This window comes from Erithacus rubecula (genome assembly GCF_903797595.1).
Source record: "Erithacus rubecula genome assembly, chromosome: 9".
In the NCBI taxonomy this organism is placed as follows: Eukaryota; Metazoa; Chordata; class Aves; order Passeriformes; family Muscicapidae; genus Erithacus; species Erithacus rubecula.
This window is the reverse complement of record NC_136660.1, coordinates 5,244,600-5,266,791: the sequence shown is the minus strand read 5'-3', so window position 1 is coordinate 5,266,791 and position 22,192 is coordinate 5,244,600. Positions and strand designations below refer to the sequence as shown.

At 40.5% G+C, this 22,192-nt stretch overlaps 1 protein-coding gene across 1 annotated transcript; it reads right to left on the bottom strand.

Annotated features, from left to right (window-relative positions):
• Positions 1-2,778: 2,778 nt before the first annotated feature.
• LOC306805393 (solute carrier organic anion transporter family member 1B3-like) lies at positions 2,779-16,869 on the bottom strand. The gene is made up of 16 exons (XM_079313114.1): positions 16,670-16,869; positions 14,421-14,557; positions 13,336-13,487; positions 11,951-12,092; positions 11,733-11,865; positions 10,326-10,438; positions 9,623-9,769; positions 9,408-9,506; positions 8,510-8,755; positions 7,522-7,686; positions 6,848-7,043; positions 6,097-6,259; positions 5,219-5,403; positions 4,347-4,411; positions 4,111-4,231; positions 2,779-3,349 (listed from the first exon to the last, which is right to left on the bottom strand). The coding sequence occupies exons 1-16, from the start codon at positions 16,852-16,854 to the stop codon at positions 3,136-3,138; spliced, it is 2,463 nt and encodes an 820-aa protein (XP_079169240.1). The 5' UTR covers positions 16,855-16,869; the 3' UTR covers positions 2,779-3,135.
• Between the last annotated feature and the right edge of the window lie 5,323 nt (positions 16,870-22,192).

Here is a 22,192-nt window from a genome sequence, read left to right as displayed (position 1 = left end):
TGGTTTGTAAGTGCTTTGGAAAATGTTGTTTTACCTAGCTTGCATTTCTTGACTGAAAAAATAAGATTGCAACAGAATAAGGAAGTGAATGCAAACATCTCAAATGCCTGGGTAATCTGTTCAACTTCAGTGTGTCAAAAAATGTCTATCCTGAGGGTAACAGATCCTCCAGGCAAACTTTTGGAAGATAAAGAACAATTCTTCTCATGTCAAATCATTCAAATGTTTATGTGCAATCTATAATTGTTATTTCCAGCTCAGTTTTTCTCTCTTCTCTGACTCCATAGTGTTGATGGACACTGATCTAAGAGTTGAAGATACAAATGGAAAGTTTGGTGGAAATACCATGACTTTCACTTTTTTTTCCTGTAGATCCCAGAAGACATCTTCTGAGAGAAAAATTGAGGAGCAGAAAGGAACAAAAATAGTTCATGATGATCACTGAGCTGTCACTGCAGAGGGCAAGTTCCAGGAACTTAGATGTTGGAATGATTTAGTCTCATTCCTGTCAACAGTTCTGCTCTTTGCATTTCCAGTCCTTTTTCTTTGCTCTCTACAAAGACCTACATAACACCTAAGAGCTGATGTCTTGCAGAGACTGCCCATGTAGGCTCTCTGCACTGTGTTTTGATAACTATTTTCACCATTTCATCTGTTTTTGGAAGTAGAATAAATTAGGTAATACATCAATTGACACATTTTTATTTTGATTTTGGCCCATCCATACTTCCTTAAGTGCTGCCAGGCCAGTTTTATTCTGCAGTTCTACATTTGTTGAGATATTCAGTCCTCCCAAACCTTTTAAGGATCAACAGCAGTGTATTTGTTCAATAAATTTCCTGCTGTTTCTTTTCATGCCAATATTGACATTTTTGGCAAGGTCAAATTGACTGCAAAGTGCATCTCTTGTCTATTAGTGTCATCAATATAGAGATAATGACACCTGACCCAAAGACAGGTCTTGGACGACCTTAGGAACTAGCTGTTGAATTTCCTAAATCCCTGGAGGATTTGTCAAACAGGGCTGGGATAAGGGCATTTGTGAGACCTGGATGGCAAAAAGCATTTCTCACTTCTTTTTAACCAACTCAGTGCATTCCTGAAGTCAAAGAAAACAACACACAACTTTAAATCCCGTTCATTAAAATGAGGATTAAAAAAAGACTAGTGGGCTGAAATTAATGATGATTCAGAAATGAGTCAGCTATTGAATTCTCCTTCAAAATCTGTTTTCAAGAAGGGGAAAAAAAAAGAAAAAAAAAAAGGATAGTATGAATAATTGGAAACTAAGGAGCTTTTGCAAGTAAATACTTGCAGCTACTTAGTATAAGTAAGGAATTCCAGAAAGCTTGCACAAGAAGGAGCACCAAGAAAACCAATTAGACATATTTTAAAAATAACCGATAACTGCTAGGATTTCAGGTGAATGCAGCAAACAATTTGAAATTTTGAAAGAATTGAGAGATCTGACTGCATATAAGACACTTATCCTTGAAGTGAGTGGAGCACAACATCCTTGAGGGGTCAGGGTGTGATCCTAATCCCACAGGGCACTCAGGGAGGGCTTGCACAGAACTCCAGGCTGTCCCTTATGTGTTCATATTTCACACTGATGCATTAAATTTATGTTATCCTTTAAATTTCACGAGTTTTATTGGAAAGGAAAATGCATATATTTGTTTGAAACTAAAGTCAATTCTCTTATACTTCTGCACTGGATACAATGCTTGACAGATGGGCATTTTACCAAAAAATTGATAAATTCTGAAATTTTAAAAAAGTATGGTGATAACAATTAACACTGCTTTAGATAACAAATAATGAGTTCCCCTACCCTTTTGGACAAAGTCAAATTATTCACTACTGATGGATTTGCATCAGTAAAGGCCTTGTCACCAAAACCAAACTGACAGACTTTTTGTCTGTCATATATCTGTGATGAATTTTATTGCCTGTAGATTCTACTCCGGAATAAATTTATGGCAGCACCCACGGGGTGGTATGCACCACATAAAGAAAAGAATGAGCTTTTCTCATGTTCTGCATTGGATAAGACATAAAGCTTATGGCACTGCAAACAGACATGGAAAACCACTTCTTTTTCTTTTTTTTTTTTTTTAATGTATTCCACTTTGTCTTGAAGAGGAGATACTCAAAAAAGGGTAACGTCTTGAGCAAACTAAGCTAAAAATATTTTTGCATTGATTTTGAACATCAGGTGCTTCTTAAAAAAGGGAAGGTTCTGCACAGTTATTTTCCCAAGCACTAATAGAAAAGACAAAAACAATTCCCTTGCCTGCTTTCGGCAGACAAAGTAACAAGGCAGGAAGAGACTTTTCTTCTTTTCTATGTTTTTGTCTTGGCTATTGTGCAAGCACTGAACAATGTAAAATTATTTAAAATCAAAATCACATCGACGGCGGCGACAGTCGCTGGGAGCCAGGCTGTCCCTTGCGCGCCCTCTGCCGGACTCTGCGGGCATCGCAACGCAGCCGCCAGCTCTTCAATAATAGTAGTAATAATTTTAAAATAAAATTCCACCACTCGAGGGCTTTAAAAAAAAACCCCTTTATGAAAACGTGTGTGTAATTATAAGCAGGCTGAGGCAAGATATAATGCTTCTTGGAAAAATAATGCTTTTGCCGACTTTGAGATAAAAACCAGGTGAAATTATGCAATTGGGTGTTTGGCTTAAATGCTGTGACTTACTGTGAACTTTTATTGAATTTGGTGGAATCAGAAAGCCTGTCATAACTTTGAACCTGTCTCTCCTGTGTGTGTCAGTCCCCTGCATGGACCTGCACACAGGGTCAGGATCACTTTTGGTGGGTCTTTGGCAGGAGGATGTTCTGGCAGCATCTTTGATCCCACTAAAAATGCCAGACTGGCTCTGTCAGAACTGCCTGTTTTTCTCTGCCTGTTGAGAATTTGGTTCAGTTTGTGTATCTATTTCTATGACTGGTAATCAGGTACACAAAGGGCATTTTCATACTTGTTTGTTAGTGTTTATTGTTCGCAGTTTTGCTATTAGTTGTGCTCTCCATACAGTGTTATTATTTATTTAGTTGCAGCATTTTGAATGGTACTTCCAAAAGAAGCTGACCTGATTCACAGGCCACTGGTTTAAATTGGTTTCTAAATAGAGGATTCATTCTCTGCATCAGAAGAACCTGGCAAACGTTCTTTGATCTTGCAGTTGTCTTCTTTATTCATAGCAGCATCTTCTTGTCCATTCTCTAGAGGCCTGGAGTTCTTGTTTTGAAAGTGCTTCTTTATCAATGTATAAAAAATGATTCCAACCAAATAGGAAGGACCTCTTAAAATTGCTCCTAAACCAAGGAAGACATACCTGTGGGATGGAGCATAGAAGATTGGGCCAGGTGTTGAATTTTTCAAAAACACTGAAGAAAATCACTTTATTGGCCTTTAAGGCTCTCATATATACAAAAAAAAAAAAAAAAAAAAATCTTAGGGGAAGGTATTAAAACTCATTGTTTGTAAATGATAACAAAACCTGGACATTTTTACTTCAAAAATTTCTCTTAAAGAACTGATAATATTCTTTTTGCTTATGAAGATAATTGCAAAATAAAACTTTCAGGGTTTTGGCTATTTTTTGGTTTTTTGGTTTTTTGTTTGCTTGTTTTTTTAAATTTTTGGATCACTTTGAGGCTTTAGACTCTTTAGGGCTAGAAATATACTGAGGTCACCTGAGTGGTTCAGAAGTGGCCAAGGCTTGAGTGAAACTGAGAAAAATCTATGGAGTGTTCCCCCCAGGAGACTGACAGTGGTTGGGATTCACCTACATCTACTTTGTGCAATATTCTTTCATGGAATTTTCTCTGAAAAGTGGCCAATGCACAGAGTTAACATTCTTGCCAGTGTGAACAAACTACCTGCAAATAAGGTAAATTTGAGTAACTTTCCTCCTTTTGCTAAGTCCTAAAGTCTAAGGTATTTTTAATTAGCTCTAAGTCTTAGAAATACACAATTCATTCCAGAAAATTTCTTTTATAGAACATAAAAAATGGAGAGCTTAAGGTTTGATTTTGGGATTTTTCAATTTCAGGACTGCTGGACTGACTGAAATGGTGCCCTAGTTTGCTTTACCTGTGTGCATTGGAGTCATAGAGCCTGCAGGCTCCGTGCTTCCCACAGCTGCTGCTGCTGCCCCATTTCATGCAGGTCCTGTCGATGGCTGCCCCGAAATAAACCGGAGCTGGAATCCCAGCTGCAAGGAGACAGCACAAACAGGATTGCAGGGGAAAGGACTCCTTAGAAACCGGCTCTGTGTTTCCCCAGAGGGGATCCCACTGGGTGGGTGGATCTGCAGGGATTTCTCTTACCCAGCGTTCTCATAACGAGTGTGTACAGACCAACTGCGAGAGCTTTGAACTCCGGCTGAACACATCTGGAAAAAGGGGCAGGGAACAGGTGGTGGCTGTTTAGTGGTTATGAAACTGCTATGAAATATTCTTGTTGGTGGAAAGCCAAAATTTGGAAGAAAAGTGCTCCCTTCATCTGCTGAAGAGTGTTAAGTGGCATGGAAAAGGTGAATTAATTGACTGATTTCCATCAAGTGGCTGCTGGCAAGTCCATTCCCTCTGCATAATTAAGGAATTGAAGTTTTAAAGTCATAATCACAGTCTGTCCCGACCTTATGGAAATGGGCTCTCCAACTACCCTCACTCTTGGGCATACATTTCCCCCACTTGACAGAATATTTAATGGGAAATATCCTATTGCTATCCTAAGACAAAAGAGTTGCAGGTAGCAGGGCTACCTGGCAAATGCATGACACTTTAAAAACACAAGCAGGAAAAAGGGCTATGTCCTGGAAAACTTGATTACAGAGCACAGTATCACAAAATGGTTTGGTTTGGAAGGGATGTGAAAGATTATCTTGTTCAAACCCCTGCCATGGCAGGGACACCTTCCACTGTCCCAGGCTGCTCAGAGCCCCCTCCAGCCTGGCCTGGGCACTGCCAGGGATCCAGGGGCAGCCACAACTGCTCTGGGCACCCTGTGCCAGACCCCCACCAGCCTCACAGGGAGGAATTCCTTCTAATCTAAACTTTCCCTCTCAGTTTGAATCCATTTGTCACACCACTACAGCTCCTGAAGAGCAAGGAAATCCTTTTTTTCCTAAGGTGAAGAAACAAACATGACTTTGAAAGCCTCACTAGAAAGCCTTTGGTAAACAGCCAGCTATACTCACCTAAATATAAGCATGTATGAAGGAGTGGCTCCCAGGGCATAGCAAAACCCACCTATGACCTGTATTACTGTGTAATAAATGAACTTCAGTGAACAATCTTCACTTCTTGGACACTGCCCCAAGGTGGCAGATGTGTTTCCTGACCATGAACTCTTGATTTCAAGACATCTGCAGTTATGGAAGACCTGGAAGACACAGAACAGGTTTGGTAGGGCACTGCTCATCAAATGGGGATTCTGTTGGAGAAAAAACAGAGTGAGGAGATGGCTCCAGGCCATTTATGTCCTTGGCATCAGGAAACATGCAAATGGCACAGCCCAATGGAGGTTTACATCCATGGACTGCAGCTTTGTCTCTGGGACTCTGCTCTCCAGCACTCCACGCTAAGCAAAAATGAGTCACCCAGAAAAACAAGCAGCTTTCTGACATCCCCAAGTCTCACATGGATGAAGCAAGCTGCCTTTCCTTAACCCATTTTTCATACTTAAACATTAATGACCAGTAGTAGGGAAGATCCTACTCTATCCTTCTGTTAGGTAAAGCCTCAGGGCAGCCAAAATGATGTTAATGAAAGGCAGAGCCTATGGAAAGCCTTCAGGACCCATGAAACATATTTGATCTGTGTGTTTCCCCCTCTTGTGTCCAACCTACATAAGATGAAAGTTAATATCTAGAACAAGGAGTTAGGGCTTTTTGCTTAATGTGCAATAACTAAGAGAAATCTCTCTTTTCTGTGCTGTTTGTAGCCAGAAATCAAAAATACCTTACTGACTAGTCCCTGGTAACTTTGGTTTTCCTGAAATCCATTATCCTACTAAATGCCTTGTTACATGGACAGTAAGCTGGTAGGGAAGCTGGGGAGCCAAAGCAGGTCTTACTGTGTTCTTTCCATGCCCTGTGGAACTGGTGCAGCCAGCCAGACACGCCGAGACATAGGTGATTCCATTGGCTCCACACACAGGATCCCACGTGTTGGAGGCACATTGGCAGTGGGAGTTGCATGCAGAAAATAAAGAATTGTTGTGGTATGGAATGGGATTTCTTGGAAGGTAAGTGCAGACAAGAAATTTTTAATTCAGTACTGAAGTCAGTGAAGTCCCTTCTGCGTGACAGTGCTGCTGCTCTGAAACCCACCTCATGTGCCCAGGACATGTTTTCATAGCTGGGTTCCTACATCTCTATTGGTCTGTTTCAGAATCCTCCTACTTGCACTGATATTAAATCATTACCAGAAAATAGAGAATTTTAAAACAAATGAAAACATTGCTACTGGTTTTACCAATGTAGACAGAAAAGAGAAAGGAGGGAGAGGTCAGTTGGACTCCCCCCTAACTGAATTTAGAGCTAGAAAGAATTATGACAGTCTTATCAAGTACAAATGCAAAAATGCACCAGAGACAGACACACCAGATCTCCTGGTCTCTGTAGTTAAAAAATACCCCTCTGTTAAAGCCTACCTGAATTGTTCATTCAGGATATGAAGAGTACAGTATTATCTTTTGCTTTCAGACATCCTTTTTGTATTGAGCAAAAATATATGTTTTCTCCTTTCTAGGTAAATGAAACTTTTGTGCTAGTCATTTTTGGGAACTATAGAGAAAAACACAATCTTTTCTATTTTATACTCACCCTTCATAGGACACTGTCATTCCTGCCACCGCATAGTTATCACAGCCAACAAAAAAGTGTAGCAAACTGATGGCATAGGACAAAAATGACATGATAAATGAAAACTTTGTTGCTCCAATGATGCCCATTTTGTACTTTTTCATTATAAGCCCTCCCAGGAAAATTCCAAGACCTACAGGAGGTAAGGATGTCATTCCTGAAAGAGATTATAGAAGGGGAATGATAAAGAATCACTATAGTCTGAAGAGCCGAAGTCTGTCCTTAGTTTTTTGTTCCTGGCAGCTTTATAGTCTGTTATGATTTTGGGAAGGTTTGTGTTCAGTCCAGTCCCTGGGTTGCACAAGCTTTTTGTGAAGTGCCTGAGCCTCCAAACCCACTTCATCTGCAATAAACTTGCCAGATGCATCAGCAACTAAAACTTCCACAGCACAGTCATTGCATACTTGGGGTGCCCTTGCTATAAATATAACATAAATGCAATGGAACATAACATAATTAAAAATTTTCCTATGGTGCCATAGACTAAAACCCTGCATGTTTTATAATTCAGGTTCAGGTCAGACCACCATTTACCTCAACCTGTTCTTCATGGAATTAGCCCCAGATAAAGCACACCAGAACTTATCCCCATGCACTGCCAACAGCACAAGCAGTCCTTGCATGGTGGAACTCACCTATTAGAAAGTTGGATTTGGATGTAGATTGTCCATACTGCTGCTCCATGTACTTTGGTTTGTAAGTCACGAAACCAATAAAACCACTGAACTGTAACAGTGAGCAACACAAAAATGTAAAGTACATTCGATTACCCAATACTTTTTTCAGGGAGTTACAGAAATCTGAAAAAAAGGGACATATGAGTTGGCATTAAAAGATGCATGGCATAATCACTGATGAGTAACCTGCAAAACTTAGGGCAAGGTCCTGTTCTCAGCTGTCCAAGTACAAGTTGTACTGATCTTCATTTGCATGAGGGTATCTGAAAGCAAAATCAGGTTCTTGAAAAACACCAGAGGTTAAGATACAGGAAGAGAATCCTAAAAGAAAACAGAAGTATGGGTTAAGGCCTGGCTGCTCTATTGAGATATGCACATGAAGACTAAGGGCTCCACACAGCACAGACTTTGTTCAACTTGCATGAATATTAGAACAGGCTCAAGGCTAAGTAAGAGCTGCCTTGGTGGAGATGCCCAGTGTCTTCTACTGGGATCTGAATAAAAAATTTCACAAATGAAGCAAAGGCCCAAGGACTGCACAAACAGAGCTGTTCAAGCCTGATGTATTTTCATCAGGCACCAGTGTACTTCAGAGTCTACATGAACTCTCTCAGATTAACAATTTGTCTTTCTGTATTTCAAAAAGAGCCTTTGAATGTTTTCTTTACGTTCAGATACAGGAACACTTTTCCACTGTTCAAATTTCTTCCAGCACAAAATTTTAGAGATAAGTGCTTCTCAGGTGATGATTTATTTCAGGTGATGCATGCAGAACTTCATCTCTTTCACTTCTAATAATTTTTGGTGGACCTTTCTTTTCTTGGGGACAGGTGCCTGGTTTAGATGGAAGTGCAGGGGAGGCAAAATATTTTGCAGAACTGTTACATTTCCTATGTGTGTTGTGCCTACTGCTTTTCACATTTGTACAGCATGAGGAAACACTTGCCTTTCAGCATTAATGACCATTTCCTTGGCTTAGTTTTTCCAGGAGAAAGTTTATTCCTCACAGCACCCGTGCTTTCCAAGAGGCCATGTGAAGTTTTGTCCTTACTGGCTTCCTCTGGCTTTTTCAGACTCTTTGGCAGGAAGCAGAATGGAATAGCAGATAGGAGACTGGTTGCTCCACCTATTAAAAAGCCCAGCCACCATGCACCCACCCAGCGGGAATCCTGTGGGGTGATGGTGATGCTCCCTAGAAATGAGGGAAACAGGCACAAGTTACCCCAGTGAAGAAGCTGAACCTTCCCAACCTTTTTCTGCTGACAGCTACATTTTATAGTGTCTGACTTCCAGCAATGAAAACCTAATGAGGGACCATCCATGCAGTGAAGGAATCATACCCTGAAGCGTGTTACAGAATCATAGATTGGTTTGGATTGGAAGGTGGCAAGGGCTGAGAAAATGTATATCACGTGCTGCAAAGACTATGTGAAATGTAAATAATGTAAAATACTCAGTGGAAAGAGTGTGAAATTCCCCCAAACTGTAAAGCTGCTTTACTAGTAGAATCTTTTTGTTAAAATTCAGTTTAGAAAATCTTGTTTCTGTGAGAGCTCTTGGTACTGATTCTTAGAGTTCAGCATGTATTACAATCCTTTAACCTAAAGCACAGCTCTAAAATACGCTGCCAGTCTAATTCTGCCTTTATTCTAAAAGCTTTTTTGCAATTTAGTAAAATTGTAATAAATTATACAGTAAAAATTGTACAATAGATATGATTCAAATAATAAAATATATTAATATAATTAGGATAATGAAACCATATGCAACTGTTTATAGGAGATCTTATGAACAAATATTAGCTTGCTTTCACTTTTCCTCTTTTTTCCTCGGGTTTTGCTTACCTGGATCCACAAATCCAATATCCACGTACAGTTTTGCACATAGGGATCCCAACAGGAAACCAAACATGGGGCCCATCATGGCTATTGTGTGCAAACAGGCTGAAAATACAATGAAGCAGATGCTAGTACCCTCTAATGGATGAATGTTGTCTTCTGCAGAGGGTGATCCACCTCTCATACTACGAATCTCACAGTTTACTTCACGTTGAGATTACCTACATACACAGGAACATTCTCTTCTTTAGCAAAATCATCGAGGTAAGAGATGCCCAGGGGTGTTATTGGTGTCTCACCAATCCCACGCAACATGTTTCCCAGTAAGATATAGATCCACGTATATGATGATGGCTCCTTCTCACAGCCTGCAGATGAGAGTTTACACCTTTGTTATAAAATATTTGAATGGGATAGAGGGGGAAAATCACAGGAAATGTGCACAATAAATTATTATAGATTAGAAATCAAGGTATTAAGAACATTTCTTATAGAAGGTAAATGAAAGGCTGTCAACCCCATTATAACTTTTCATGATCTTTTAATAACATTCTTTCACCTCCATTGCATTTGATTTCTAAATCACCAATCAGAAAAAATACTAATTAAAAATAATTTATTGATATTCTTATAAATATATTACCTGGCATGTATCGTGTATTTTTAATGTGAGAAGTTTGAGGTGGTTTCTGGAGCAGAGCTTGGCTAATTCTCAACCTGTGTCCCATACAAGCAACACATAAACCAGCTGTATTCCATATTGTGAGGAGGATAATAGGAATCTCCATTTATTTCTGTTAAAATCTGTGCAGTCCTGTCACACTAGTTCTTCCACTCACCAGCTCCAGGTTCTGGGTAACTGAATCCTTGCAAGCAAGGATAAAACAAGCTCCTGTATTTGTACTTTGATTTACAGTTCTGTACCTGATCGAGAGACTTCCAGGACAGTGCCATTCACATCCTGAGGCAGGGAACAGGGATTTATGCTGGAAGTTAAGTTGGCTGAAGCAGCTGTATGTGATGTCTCATACTTATAGCTGCAAACACACAACAGCAGGTTCAGAAGCATTGCTCTCTAGGGAAACAGCAGTGTGGTAGGGCTGGAACCACTTGGCTGCTCTTTCCCTAAAGAGAAAAGTAGCAAAGATTAATTCAAACAGCTACTGAAGGAGCAAATAAGATTATTTAAGAGCATTTTAGAAAACCAAAATACTAAAATTAAGAACAAATAGAACTTAAGATTCTCTGTCTGAAAGACACAATGTTTTAAGCTGGAAAATTCAAAAGGGGTCATGAAAGTTTTTCAGATAGAATTGAATTTTTGCTGTCTAAATTTAGGGTCAGATCCAAGTGAGCTCTCTGTGTTGACCCCACAGCCAAGGAGAAAAATAATGTGTCGAGTTTGAGCAGAGGTCCCTTTTCCATCTTTGGTATGTGTTTGGTCTGTTCAGCTGCTTTAGCACCATCCCTCTCCCAGAAACAAGAGCTGCTGAGGGACAAAGTACAATTAGTTTTAGCAGAACAACATGGCAAAGCACACATCCTGCTTCAAGGAATTACCCTGGCTCTGTTAGACCAGACAGGCTTATTTTTCAGGCTGAAACAAAGAGCAGTCACCAGGAGACACGGGCAGAAGAGTTCCCCCACAAATGTTCAGTCTCGGGTTCATGAGTTGCCCAGTGTAGATGAGTGTGATAGATGGTGTGTCTTAAAAAGTGAAAAACTGATGAAAAATCTGATTCTAGTGCAAGATCGACTAACATGAAAGAAAGCATCCCTCAGTTTTCTTTTTGCAGTAGCATACCTAAAATTATTCTAATATATTTAAGAAATCAACAGAAATACATTTTACTCTATTTTTTATGCCTGTGCTCAGGCTATGGCTGGAAACTTTCTCACATACAAGCATAATGCAGCAATTCCCTGAGCCTGGAGAAGGTGAATAGAAATTAACCAGATACAGAAAATCAGTTTAACTAGGCATGTGCATCTGGAAGAGGAAAAACCTGGTAAGAGTTCTACCAGCACTCATCCATCTGCAGGCTCTAGCATAATTTCATTCTTTTCCTCCTTTCGAAAAAGCCTGAGTGGAAACTAAAGCACTGTGATTATCTCCTTTTTTCAAGGACCTGAACTCTCACTTCAGAAGAGGTTTATTTTTGAAATAAACATTCACCATCCCAATAGTGATGTGTGTGTCATGTGGGGTTCATTGCACTTGGAAGGGATGTTCTACAGGAAATCTAAGGCTAAATACACAAGTTTCATTTAAAAAACAGAAAGCACAATGCAATTGTTAGGTTACCCAAGTTAAGCATGATTAGTACTTACTATCCCATGAAGAAATGAGGCATGGCTGATAAAAAACATCCCAAAGCCATAGTAAAGCATCCCACAGCTATTACTCTGGGCCTGTGGAGCTTAGCTCCAAAGTAGCTTACAAATGCAATCACCAGCAAGTTTCCTGCAAGGTAATGAGCCAGAGTTAGTGCCAGCTGGTGCCTGGTGTTTCTCTGAGCAGTTTTCTGCCTGTTGGGGATGTCCATTACCCATCTCGAAGCTGCTGTCGACGAAGCCGGCAGTAGATGAGGTCAGGCCAAACCTCCTCTCAATCTGGGTGATGGAGCTCTTCATTATGGTACCAGACAAGGCTTTGCTGAAGTAGCTGAACGACAGAGCAGCCAGAAACACCTGGGGAGAGAGGCAGACAGAAAATGGGAGGGAGAGGCAGGGAAACTGGTCACAGAGGGATCAAATGTGTCTAATATGGTATGGAACAATCATCACCATGACATGTATTTGTTACTTGAATTGGAGTGGCAAAGTTAACCCAGATTTGCTTGGGTCACATGTCCCTTTATTTTAGGCCCATTCCTAACTGACTCTAACTCAATCGTGTGGCATCAAAATGAAGGCTTTAAGTAAGTTCTTATGGTACATCAGTATGAGGAATGTGGTACTGAGTTAATCACTGTGTCATATGATATATTTTGAAATGTTGCCTGTATACCATATATCTCACAAGGAACAGCTGAATTCTCTTTTGTAGTTTGACTGTTGCTTCCATCAACACACATTCTGGCTTTTGCAAATAAAAATTTATTTGGCAAAAAAGTTCAAGTTTGTTTAAATATTATCCAGTGATTTCCACATAGTCTGAAAACCAAATAGACTTGTTGGTCACTGGGTAAGAGTTCCAATACAACAGAAACCTGGGTAAATAAAAAAAGTAAATATAGATTTAGACATTGCAATACTATCTACTGTAACAAACGATGCCAATCCAAGAAGCAAAAGCTTGAAAATTTGTATATTGCTCCCTTTTTGCCAGGAGTGAAGAGAAAAAACTTCCAGGTGTGGGGTTTTTCCTGACATGTTCTGTATTTGCTCAGCTTAACTGGTGAAAATTCTGAGAATGGCCATTTGTGCTTATGCCGGCAGCACTCTCAGAGGGCTTGGCTGAAATCACAAACTGCTGATAAGCATGCAAACACAACCAAAAATTGCTGGGGTGGTTTGGGTTTTAAAGTGCAATCCTTACTCAGGTCAGCCACAAGACACTTGATGAAATATGGTTCACCTCATCTTCTTTTGACCCTACAGGACTGGTGGTGACACCAACTTCCAGACAAGTGTATTGGAGGCACCTGATGGAGGCTGGTTCAAGTCTCCCACTTGAAGTTGCTGCCTCTCTCTAATAACCAAGAAGGATATCCACCTACAAGTAACTTGTGAGTGAATACAGTAGATCCTGAATTTTTATCTTCTTTAGAAAAAAGATAGGATCTGACTATCCCCTGGACCTCTAGTGTGCATCCAGTTCCTCAAAAGATAGTGGGAACAGGAATGAAGAAATTTGGCATGTCACAACTTGAACAGCATTTCTGAACAGGTAACAATGGTAATTCATGGTGATATTGCCAAGGCACCAAACCTTCAACCCAGTGCAAGAGGAAATCTTCTTGGCTGGTGGATTTCTGTTTCCTTCATCATCCAAAAGCTGGTCAGGTTCTGCTTCCTGATTTGAGCCGTTGACATTGCTGGGTTTGGTTTCCACTGCCATGACTGATTTCTTTACTGAGTGATCTGAACTCAAGAGAAAACAGAAATAAATACAAAAGCACATATGCCAAAATAGAATTGCTGGTGAAACTAATTACAGGAAAATGCTGAGAGGTTGAAACCAAACCTTCCTACTTAAAACTGTTTGGATCAATGACTTGCATATTTCAGAGTGTGCATTTTTTTAAATTCTGAAGTATCTACTTCTGAGATTTTTATTTTATTTTGTTTTCTTTTTAAGAGACACGAGCACATCCCTTTCTACCTTGTCCTGTCTTTTAATGCTAAAAAGGCAATTTTGACAGAGGAGTAAGAGACAAAGTCTCTGTCAAAAAATAAACTACAAAGGTCCACAAAACTAGTGCTGAAGCACAGGGAGTCCTAGAAAGCCCTAAATTTGCAGGCCAGGTGGCTTAGAACTCAATCATTGATTTGGTAAAATCTGTAGCAACACTGTGCCATCCAATTTATTCCTTTACACTGGCTTGCTGGAAACAATTCTTAGTGACAAAAGAATTTATTATTTCACCTAACTGTCCTCCTGTAAGGATATTACATGTGTTTTTCTTCTTGCAGTAATATGCAGGGTGTCCTGAACTCTTTCTGTTTGCAGAGTGCTGCCTATATGCCCACATGCTTGAAATTATCTGCAACTCAGCAGTTCAGCAGAACTGCTTCAGTTCCCTCAGGAACTTCTCTAGCCATAGACAATGATACATGCTTTGACACATGATAATGTTTTTGTGTTGAAAACCTTGTTTTGTTACTAAGTTTTATTTTGGTTTATTACAATGAATAGTTCAATAGTTTTTTTTTTTTTTCTTTTTTTCCCCCCTCAGCTTTTAAAAACTCTGTATCTGAGAGATGGAACAACTAAAAAGGACACTTCAGAGAAAAGCTGTAAAGGAAGTCTATATATCTGCTTGCAGAGCTTATTTAAAGAATGGAAACACTTGCCTGTTTGTGCAATTCCCACTACATTCAGAACAGATTTCTCAAGGACGATCCAGAAGCCACTGCAGAGCCTCTCAGAAAAAAAATGGGTCACTTGAAACAAGCCATCTTCAGGTCTGCAGGTAGGAGTATTGCATATTCTATTAGAGTATTGAAATGAATGCCCTCAAGTCAGAACTCAGCAATCACAGCTCACATGGCCTGATTTGTTTCGCCATTCACAATACTCTCCTCGTTTGAGAAAAGGGAGAAAAAGAGAGAGAGGGGGAACAAATCACACAAAGAGAAGTTTTATATGCTTGAATGCAGCTGAAAAAAAAGTTGGATGAACTTTTCCAATGCTGGAAAAGGTCCATCTGCTTTCCTACTGCTAATATCTACTCCCCAAGCTCTATTGTGGCTATGCTATAAGTCTTGGTCAGCACATGTATCAGGAGAAAAAAAATTAGCTGCTTTTTTCCCTTGGCTACTCAGACAGATAGGAACAAGAAGCAGAGAAAGGATTTCTCCAAGACTGCAGAGCTACAAACAAAAACCTTATTAAATAGAATTCCTGGTGCTCAGGAAGAGTTAGTACAGAAATACTTTTGAGCAGCTGGTCCTCTGAAATTCCCCTGTCTTAGTGTAACCTGGAGACAAACTTCTCCTTGTAATTATGATACATTGATGACTACAATAATATGCTGGGGGAGCATATCATTGCAGGTCACAGGATTGGAGAAGTGGCTTTTTTTTTGAGAATTTAAAGGTACAATATGATTTAGAATCTGGTGACAGCATCTCCTCCCAGCCTCAGATGACCCTGACCTACACATATATTACACAGATATCAGCTGGAGATGGAAGAGATAAGGGTTGGGGAAATTCCAGGCCACAAGACCATTAGAAAAAAAAGTAAAAGGTCAATTCCCAATTGATGATAGCACACAGTAGCTGCTGAGCCTGATAATTTTAAGTATTGATGAAGTTATTTTTTAGATTTTTTTTCATTAGCAATTTTTCTATGTTTAATATACCAAGGGTCTGGTTAAAATAAGAAGTAGGAAAGCAAAATTATGAAGCTTTCTGTTGCAAACACGCCCTTTCACTAAGTTCTCTAAAACTTCCATTCTTTGCCTGCACAAGCTACTCTTCTGTAATAATGATCTGAGAGAGTTGCATTTGCAGAAAGATTAGGCAAGCAAGGTATTGGTATTGTTTAGGTAGTCAACCAGCCTAAACACAAATTAACCAGTCTTTCTTCCTAGGGGAAGAAAACAAACCTCTTCCAAAAAAGAATTCTAAGCAGTACAAAGAGATGAAATCTAGCACTCAGTTCACTTTTTGGAACATTTGACAAATTCACTTGATTTTATGTCAGTACAGTCTCTTCTGAGAGCCACTCTGGGTGGGAGAAAATCAAAGCTCCTAATTAAAAAGGAGTGTGCATGGTTTTTGCTGCTGGGAATCTGGAAAATCAGGCAGCAGCTTGCAGTTCAGTTGCAAAGCAAATGCAGCCAGCCTTGCAAAGGACAGATTTCTTCAGTTTCTCAGGGGACATGAACTTATAGAGGCCAGGGCCTAACTCTGGATCTGTACCTTATTGGACATTAAAAAATTCAGCTTTGTTTTATACCCCCTAATTATATGCAAATTATAATGAATAAGAACATCAACTGAAAAACCTCTACATGAATAACAGGTAATAAGTTTACAAAGGTCAAGACAACAGTTTGCTGCAGGTTTTGTAGAGTCTTATGAAAGAAACATATAGTGATGTTTGAGGACTTCTAAGAATCCAGCAAAGACACTGCAAGTCTTTGGGCTGATTGTCACCACATCTGCACTCTCAGGGACTGTGACATCCCACAGTAGAAGAGCAAATCACAAATCAAGGGCCACATTTCCTCCAGTAATTTATGGAACTGTAATGATTTACTCTGACTGCAGTCCTAATCCTATTGCCTTATTGATTTTTAAATACTCTATAGCAAGACCTTTCAAGTTCACCTGATATGAACAATGGCTACTGCAGGGCTGTGCAGACCTCAGTGCTCACTGTTCAAGACACAATGCTCACACACACACACACTCACACACACAGAGTGCACAATGCCATCACTGGAGCACTGACACTCCACCAGGACTGCTGCTGGTGCTACCAATTCCAGAAACTGCAACTGATGCTACCCAGGTTAGCTTGATAGCTGCAAACACTAATGGCAGCCTTTTACAGTTAAGACAAAGAGAAAGAATGTTAAAGAGGTTCCTACCTAGGTTCTGCATCCACAACAGCAGCAGCTCTACCACCCCACAAATTCTCAAAAGGCAGAGAATTCTCTCCTGAAGCAAAGCTCTGCTGGTACGTGGTAGAAGAATCATTAACTTCCAACTCAAACCAAAGTTTTAATCTTGTCTCCTCCCAGTTCTGCCCTCTGTTAAAGGTCCCAAAATCCATGTTTATCCACAGAGGTCAAAAGTTAATTAGGAAGAAGACATGCAAGTGTGCTCCTTTTGTATGTTCTTGTGAAGCATCTTTTTAATTTTTTTTTTTTTTCTCCTGAAATTATAGTCCTCACCTTCCTGGTGTTTAAAAAGATGGTGTCCCAGCTTTAGAAATAAACCTGTTTCCAATGCATTTTGTTATGAAGTTTTTTCATAGTCTGGCTAAAGTCCATTCATCTCAGATCTACTAGAGCCAGCCAAGAATTTGCAGGAAGAGAAAACATAGTGCCCTGGGTATATGGAGCAAAGGGGGTGTTCAAGAATCATTCATGCTTAAAAGACTGTTCAGATTTATAGTTTATTGCTATTAACAGTGAAGACAGGTGAAATATGGAAGCCTATTAGGGCTGTGTGTACTTTGGAGCAGTCCTTTATCTCTTACAGCCCTGGTTCAAGGAAACAGAAGAGCTTTATTTGATTGTGCCCCTGCTCTGCAGTCTGCCTGATTCCTGAGAGCAATTGTACTTAAAAGGTAAGTTATTCTTGAGGCAGGTGAGCTATGACTACTGTCTGCCTGGATGTTACACCAAAATATGCCATTCCTGGTAGCTCCTGCCCCCTGCCCTGCCACCACTTTCACCAGCCATTTCCTCATAGGAACCACCCAGCTTAGTCAGACTTTGATTCACCTTTGATAAATCCATGCTGGCTGTTCCAGTCCACTGTGTCCAGTAACTGCTTCAAGGTTAACTTGCTCAATAATCTTCCATAAACCTCTGCTCCAATTTATTGATTCATTTTGGCCATAACTTTCTGTGCAGAACAATTTTTAGTTTTCCATGGCTAAGTGGTCAGTAATGTGATCGAGGGGGACTTCATTCATCACTGCAGAGAAAATCCATGATGTTAAATTATGATTGCATCCAATATATTTAAGTGTGAATGAAAAAAACCCTAAACAACCAACATGGCGATCCCTGCAATTTTTCTAAAAGAGCTGTCCTCACAGTGAGAGCATCACTTAGCTTTAAATATGTGCAAGAGACAGAAATTCATGGTTCTAAAACAGATGTGGGTCCCTTTTTTTTCAGAGTTAGTGACCCTTCATGTCCTATCATGGCAGAAAACATCAACCACCCACTTCCAGCAGGTTTCTTATACCATGCTTGACATTTGCTTGTCACAAGACAAGCATCTTGTCCCCTTTTTATTGCAGGCTACCAAACCATTCTGCTGCTCTGTGCTGTTGGTGTTCCACCAAAGAACAGACACACAAACACCTGTGTCCTCATCCTCCTTCAGGGCTGTGTCCTGAACCCCACTCTAGAGCTCTGACTGTGTCAAGATAAGTATTCCCTGTTGTTTTACAACGTTTTATGGTGGAGCTTTGCATTCCCAAGGTTTCATTTTCAAGTTGTCTTCTGACGTATTAGCAGACCTACCCAAGTTTTGAGTTTTGGCCTTTTAATCCTAAATATCTGGAAAGGGATGGAGCTAAACTTAATCTGTTACTTCATAGTAGTAGAACTTGTAGAAAATGGTGCTACTTTATTTTGCAGATAAGGGAAACAGCATTTCTTTGTTTTCACTATTCACAAATGAATAGTTTCTCCCAATTTTTCCTAGCCCTGTATATACCATTAATTTATAACTTTTCATGATTAAAATATCTTTTGTACTTTGCTTTCAGTACTGCTGAGAAGAACTTTTCTATCTTCAGACTGCTGCTGTCCAAACTGTCTGTGGAAGCATTCACAATCAAAGCTGTCTTCTTGAGCCAAGAACTGTTGACTAAAACTACCCCAACACAAAAATACTGAAGTCAAATTGAAGACTATGGTCTCACACCTAAAAAAGAGAGATGTATCTCTTTTTCCATCCGAGACTCCCCCCTCCATATTACTCACACTTGAATGAAAAAAAATAAAAAGGAATAGAACTTGTGATTCCTGCTGAGATTAAAGGCAGTGCTTACAGAAGCCACAGTGAGTCACCTTAGCACAGAGCTGGGTGCAGGCTCCTCCAGGCAGAGGGTGGCAGCTGATCCCACAAGAGGCAGCCAAGGCTCAGTTGGCAGGGCAGGCAGCAGCAGCAGGGAGCTGCTGGCCTGGCAGAGGCCAGCTGGAGCAGCAGCTCTGGTTAGAGCCGTCTTATTCTCAGGACATTAATCCCTAGATACAGAAAATCAATGGAGTTTAACATTTAACCCTTTGGTAACAAACTAAATAAAAGGGAAGTGTAAGCAAACACTCCTGTAGTCTACAGAAATCCTGAGAGGGTGAAAATATAATTTACCACAATAGAAAAGGACTCTTTGGTGCTCCTGTCCCAGAGTGTCTAGTTTCTGTTTGGTGCTGTAGAGCTGACAAGAGAGAGCATGCTGAGAGGTTGATTTGCTGTCTCCATCTTAGCCAGTGTCTGGGAATTTATCCTTCCACTGCTCAGTGGAGCATTTGCCTTTCAAAAGAACTTGATAATTTTGTCATTGATTTACATCATCCATCTGTCTGGGGAAAGGTAGACTATGATGTGTTGTTTTAATGAATTTTTTTTATTTTTCTTTTTTTTTTTTTTTCTGCATAAAATTCAAAGGCTAGATATTAATGCTGGTTGTACAGGTCCTCTTTGCATTCAGTCTTAATCAGCAGCTTGGATTGGAGTTGCTATTACAGACACAGAATTGCAGTGGAAGTCATTGGCAGGTGAGAGTGCTCAGACTATTTTAGTGGCCAATCCAAATGTGAGCTACATCACAGAACAGCAGAAAAAAATCCCATGCTGACCTCAGGTGAAGTCCCAGGACAAGGCCCATCCCCTTCACATGGTCTGGGATATTAACTGAGATAACTGGACCAAAAAAATTAATATGACTCACGTAATTGAATATCTGCTATTATATACAAAACCACTTCAATAAACTGTTCATCTATCTTGTTACACTAGAGCAGATCTTTTACTAGAATGGGTGAGTCTTGATTTTTTCTGACAGAAAAATCTATCAGATATCTGAAACATACCAAAGAAAGAAAAAAAGTAATTTATTTCTATTATAGATTTATCCTGCTTGATTTCCAGACACTGGAAAACAGTGTGTCAGCACAGTTAAATAAACAGATTTTTGCTGAGTGTATAATGTTATCACAGGTTGGCTTTTGTTTAAACAAGTTTGTGTTTTTCCACATCTTATTTTAGAAGTGCCAGCATCACAGGATCAACAAGAGGGTTCTGGTTGTGTACAACAGCCTTTCAAACTTGCCATGCTCAACAGCCATGAGAGAGAGCTTCCTGGCCTGGTCACCACCCAGCTGGGAGAAGGTGCTCCACGTGCTCTCCACTAAATTCTTTCCTTATTTACTCTCTTCAAAATTCAATTAACTGTATTAATCTGGGAAGAACTGTTGGTTAACTAACCTCCTGCTATTAGCCACATGTTGCTTAAGTAATGAGCACCTTAAACCACCATTGAAGGGCCCCACATTTAAATTGCCACTCATCATTTTTACAGCAATAATGGACTTTTTGTCTATTATCATTCTCCTACTGAATCGAATACACAGCACTCTTCCAGCTACTGAGAAGAAAATGTTCTCTCTCCCAGGTGAAATCAGTGAATTTTCCTGGCCCTGTTGCTGCCAGGGTGTGCAGAACAGCCAGTGTACCAGCTCCATAACTGGAGAGGATCAGTGTCCTTGCCAGGACTGACTCACAAAGAAGGAATCATCCCCATTGCTTTGACACACATACAACACCAAGCACTAAAGTGCAGATATTTCTCCTTTTTTATCTCAGGTGCACTGAAGTTGGGTTCCTCCTTCCTCTCATGGGATCTGTCAGCTCATTTCTATGGGAGCTGCCCTCTCCGGGAGGCTCTTGAAGGCTCCAAGCTTTGGTGCTGCTGGTGCAGTTTGACATTTTTTCTGCTTTTATGATGATGATGAGACCTGGGATGGGAATGCCAATCTTTGTGATCCACCCCTACCACGACTCTTGCCTAAATCCCATATTCATAAATCCTCGTATTATTTTAATTAAGTTTGTTCAGTTCAATCTCCAGTTCACAAGGCCCAGCCAACAGCCACAGCTGTCCAGGAGCTCACTGCCCACTGACCCTCACCTGGGAGGACAAAGACCTGGACAGGACAGTGGGTGTCCCAGATTCCAGGCCACTGCCTCAACACTCACCCCTGTGCCAAATCTGGGTGACATTGGCTCTTCCTCTGACAAATGCATTTTCCCCAGTAATGCACTCAAAGCTTTACCTTCCACAGACATTTGGTGCTTAAGCACCAACCTTTGCTGCTGCTATTGAGTGGGTTAGGTTGGTCCCTAATGGCACAGGACAAACTCTGATCACTGATAAAGCCCAGTGAAAATCCCACTCTCACATGTGTCCCCTCCTCATGCACCCCAAAGGAGAGGCAGCAGGATACCTACAGTCACTGCTGGGCCACAAATGATGTGATATGGGTTTGTTTTGCCAATATCATGGTGAAGGATGAAGCCTACTTTTCAGAAATTCTCATTGCTTTAAAGGATATCCCTGTGGTACCGTGGTTATCATGGTGCAAGCTTTGCACTTCCCACCCCTAATATAATTAATATCAAATATTGACAAAGCCCAAAAATGTCTTGCTTTCAGCTAGAAAACACAATAAATTTAAAGGAAAAGCCCCAAGTCACCTGGTCTTTTAAATAATTTTATTTTTCCCAAGCTGTCTTGTCATAGCTTTTTAAAATATAAATCATATGCATCTTGTATAATTTTGTTATTTCATCATAAAGTGCATGGAATTATTTAGTACACTGAGTACTAGCAAGAAGCAAGAAACTGCTGGAAATCTAAGAGAAGCTCTATTTTCATTCCAGTTTCCTTTGGATGGTACTCTTGTGATATCTTTGCTTTTAACAACAACTTCTATAGTTGATTGCTGTGCTGGAACAAAGCTACGGGAAAATGGACTCCTAACCACAACACTTGACATCCTAAGTGTGGTGGATGGAATTCATGAGCCTGTGGCTGATTTTTCCTTCCAGCAGAGCCCATTCCTCCTGCCCCTGCCTTGCTGCTGGCAAGGACGGGCTGCAGTGCCCGTGATGCCTCTGCCTCCCAGGCTGCCAGGTCAGGATGAGTGCCCTTGGCTGGGCCATGGCAGAGGGAGCTGCAGGCAGCCTCCCACTGTCCCCACACAGCAGCAAACCCAGGGGCAGCTGGGCTAGGCAGCTCTGTGAGCAGGGAGGGAGCTGAGTGGCTCCAAAAATGGGGAGGGCATAATTGCACCTCCCCAGCCATAGGAAACCCCTCACTCAGCAGAGAAAATGGTGAGCAGTGCTGTTAGACCTGTTCACATGCT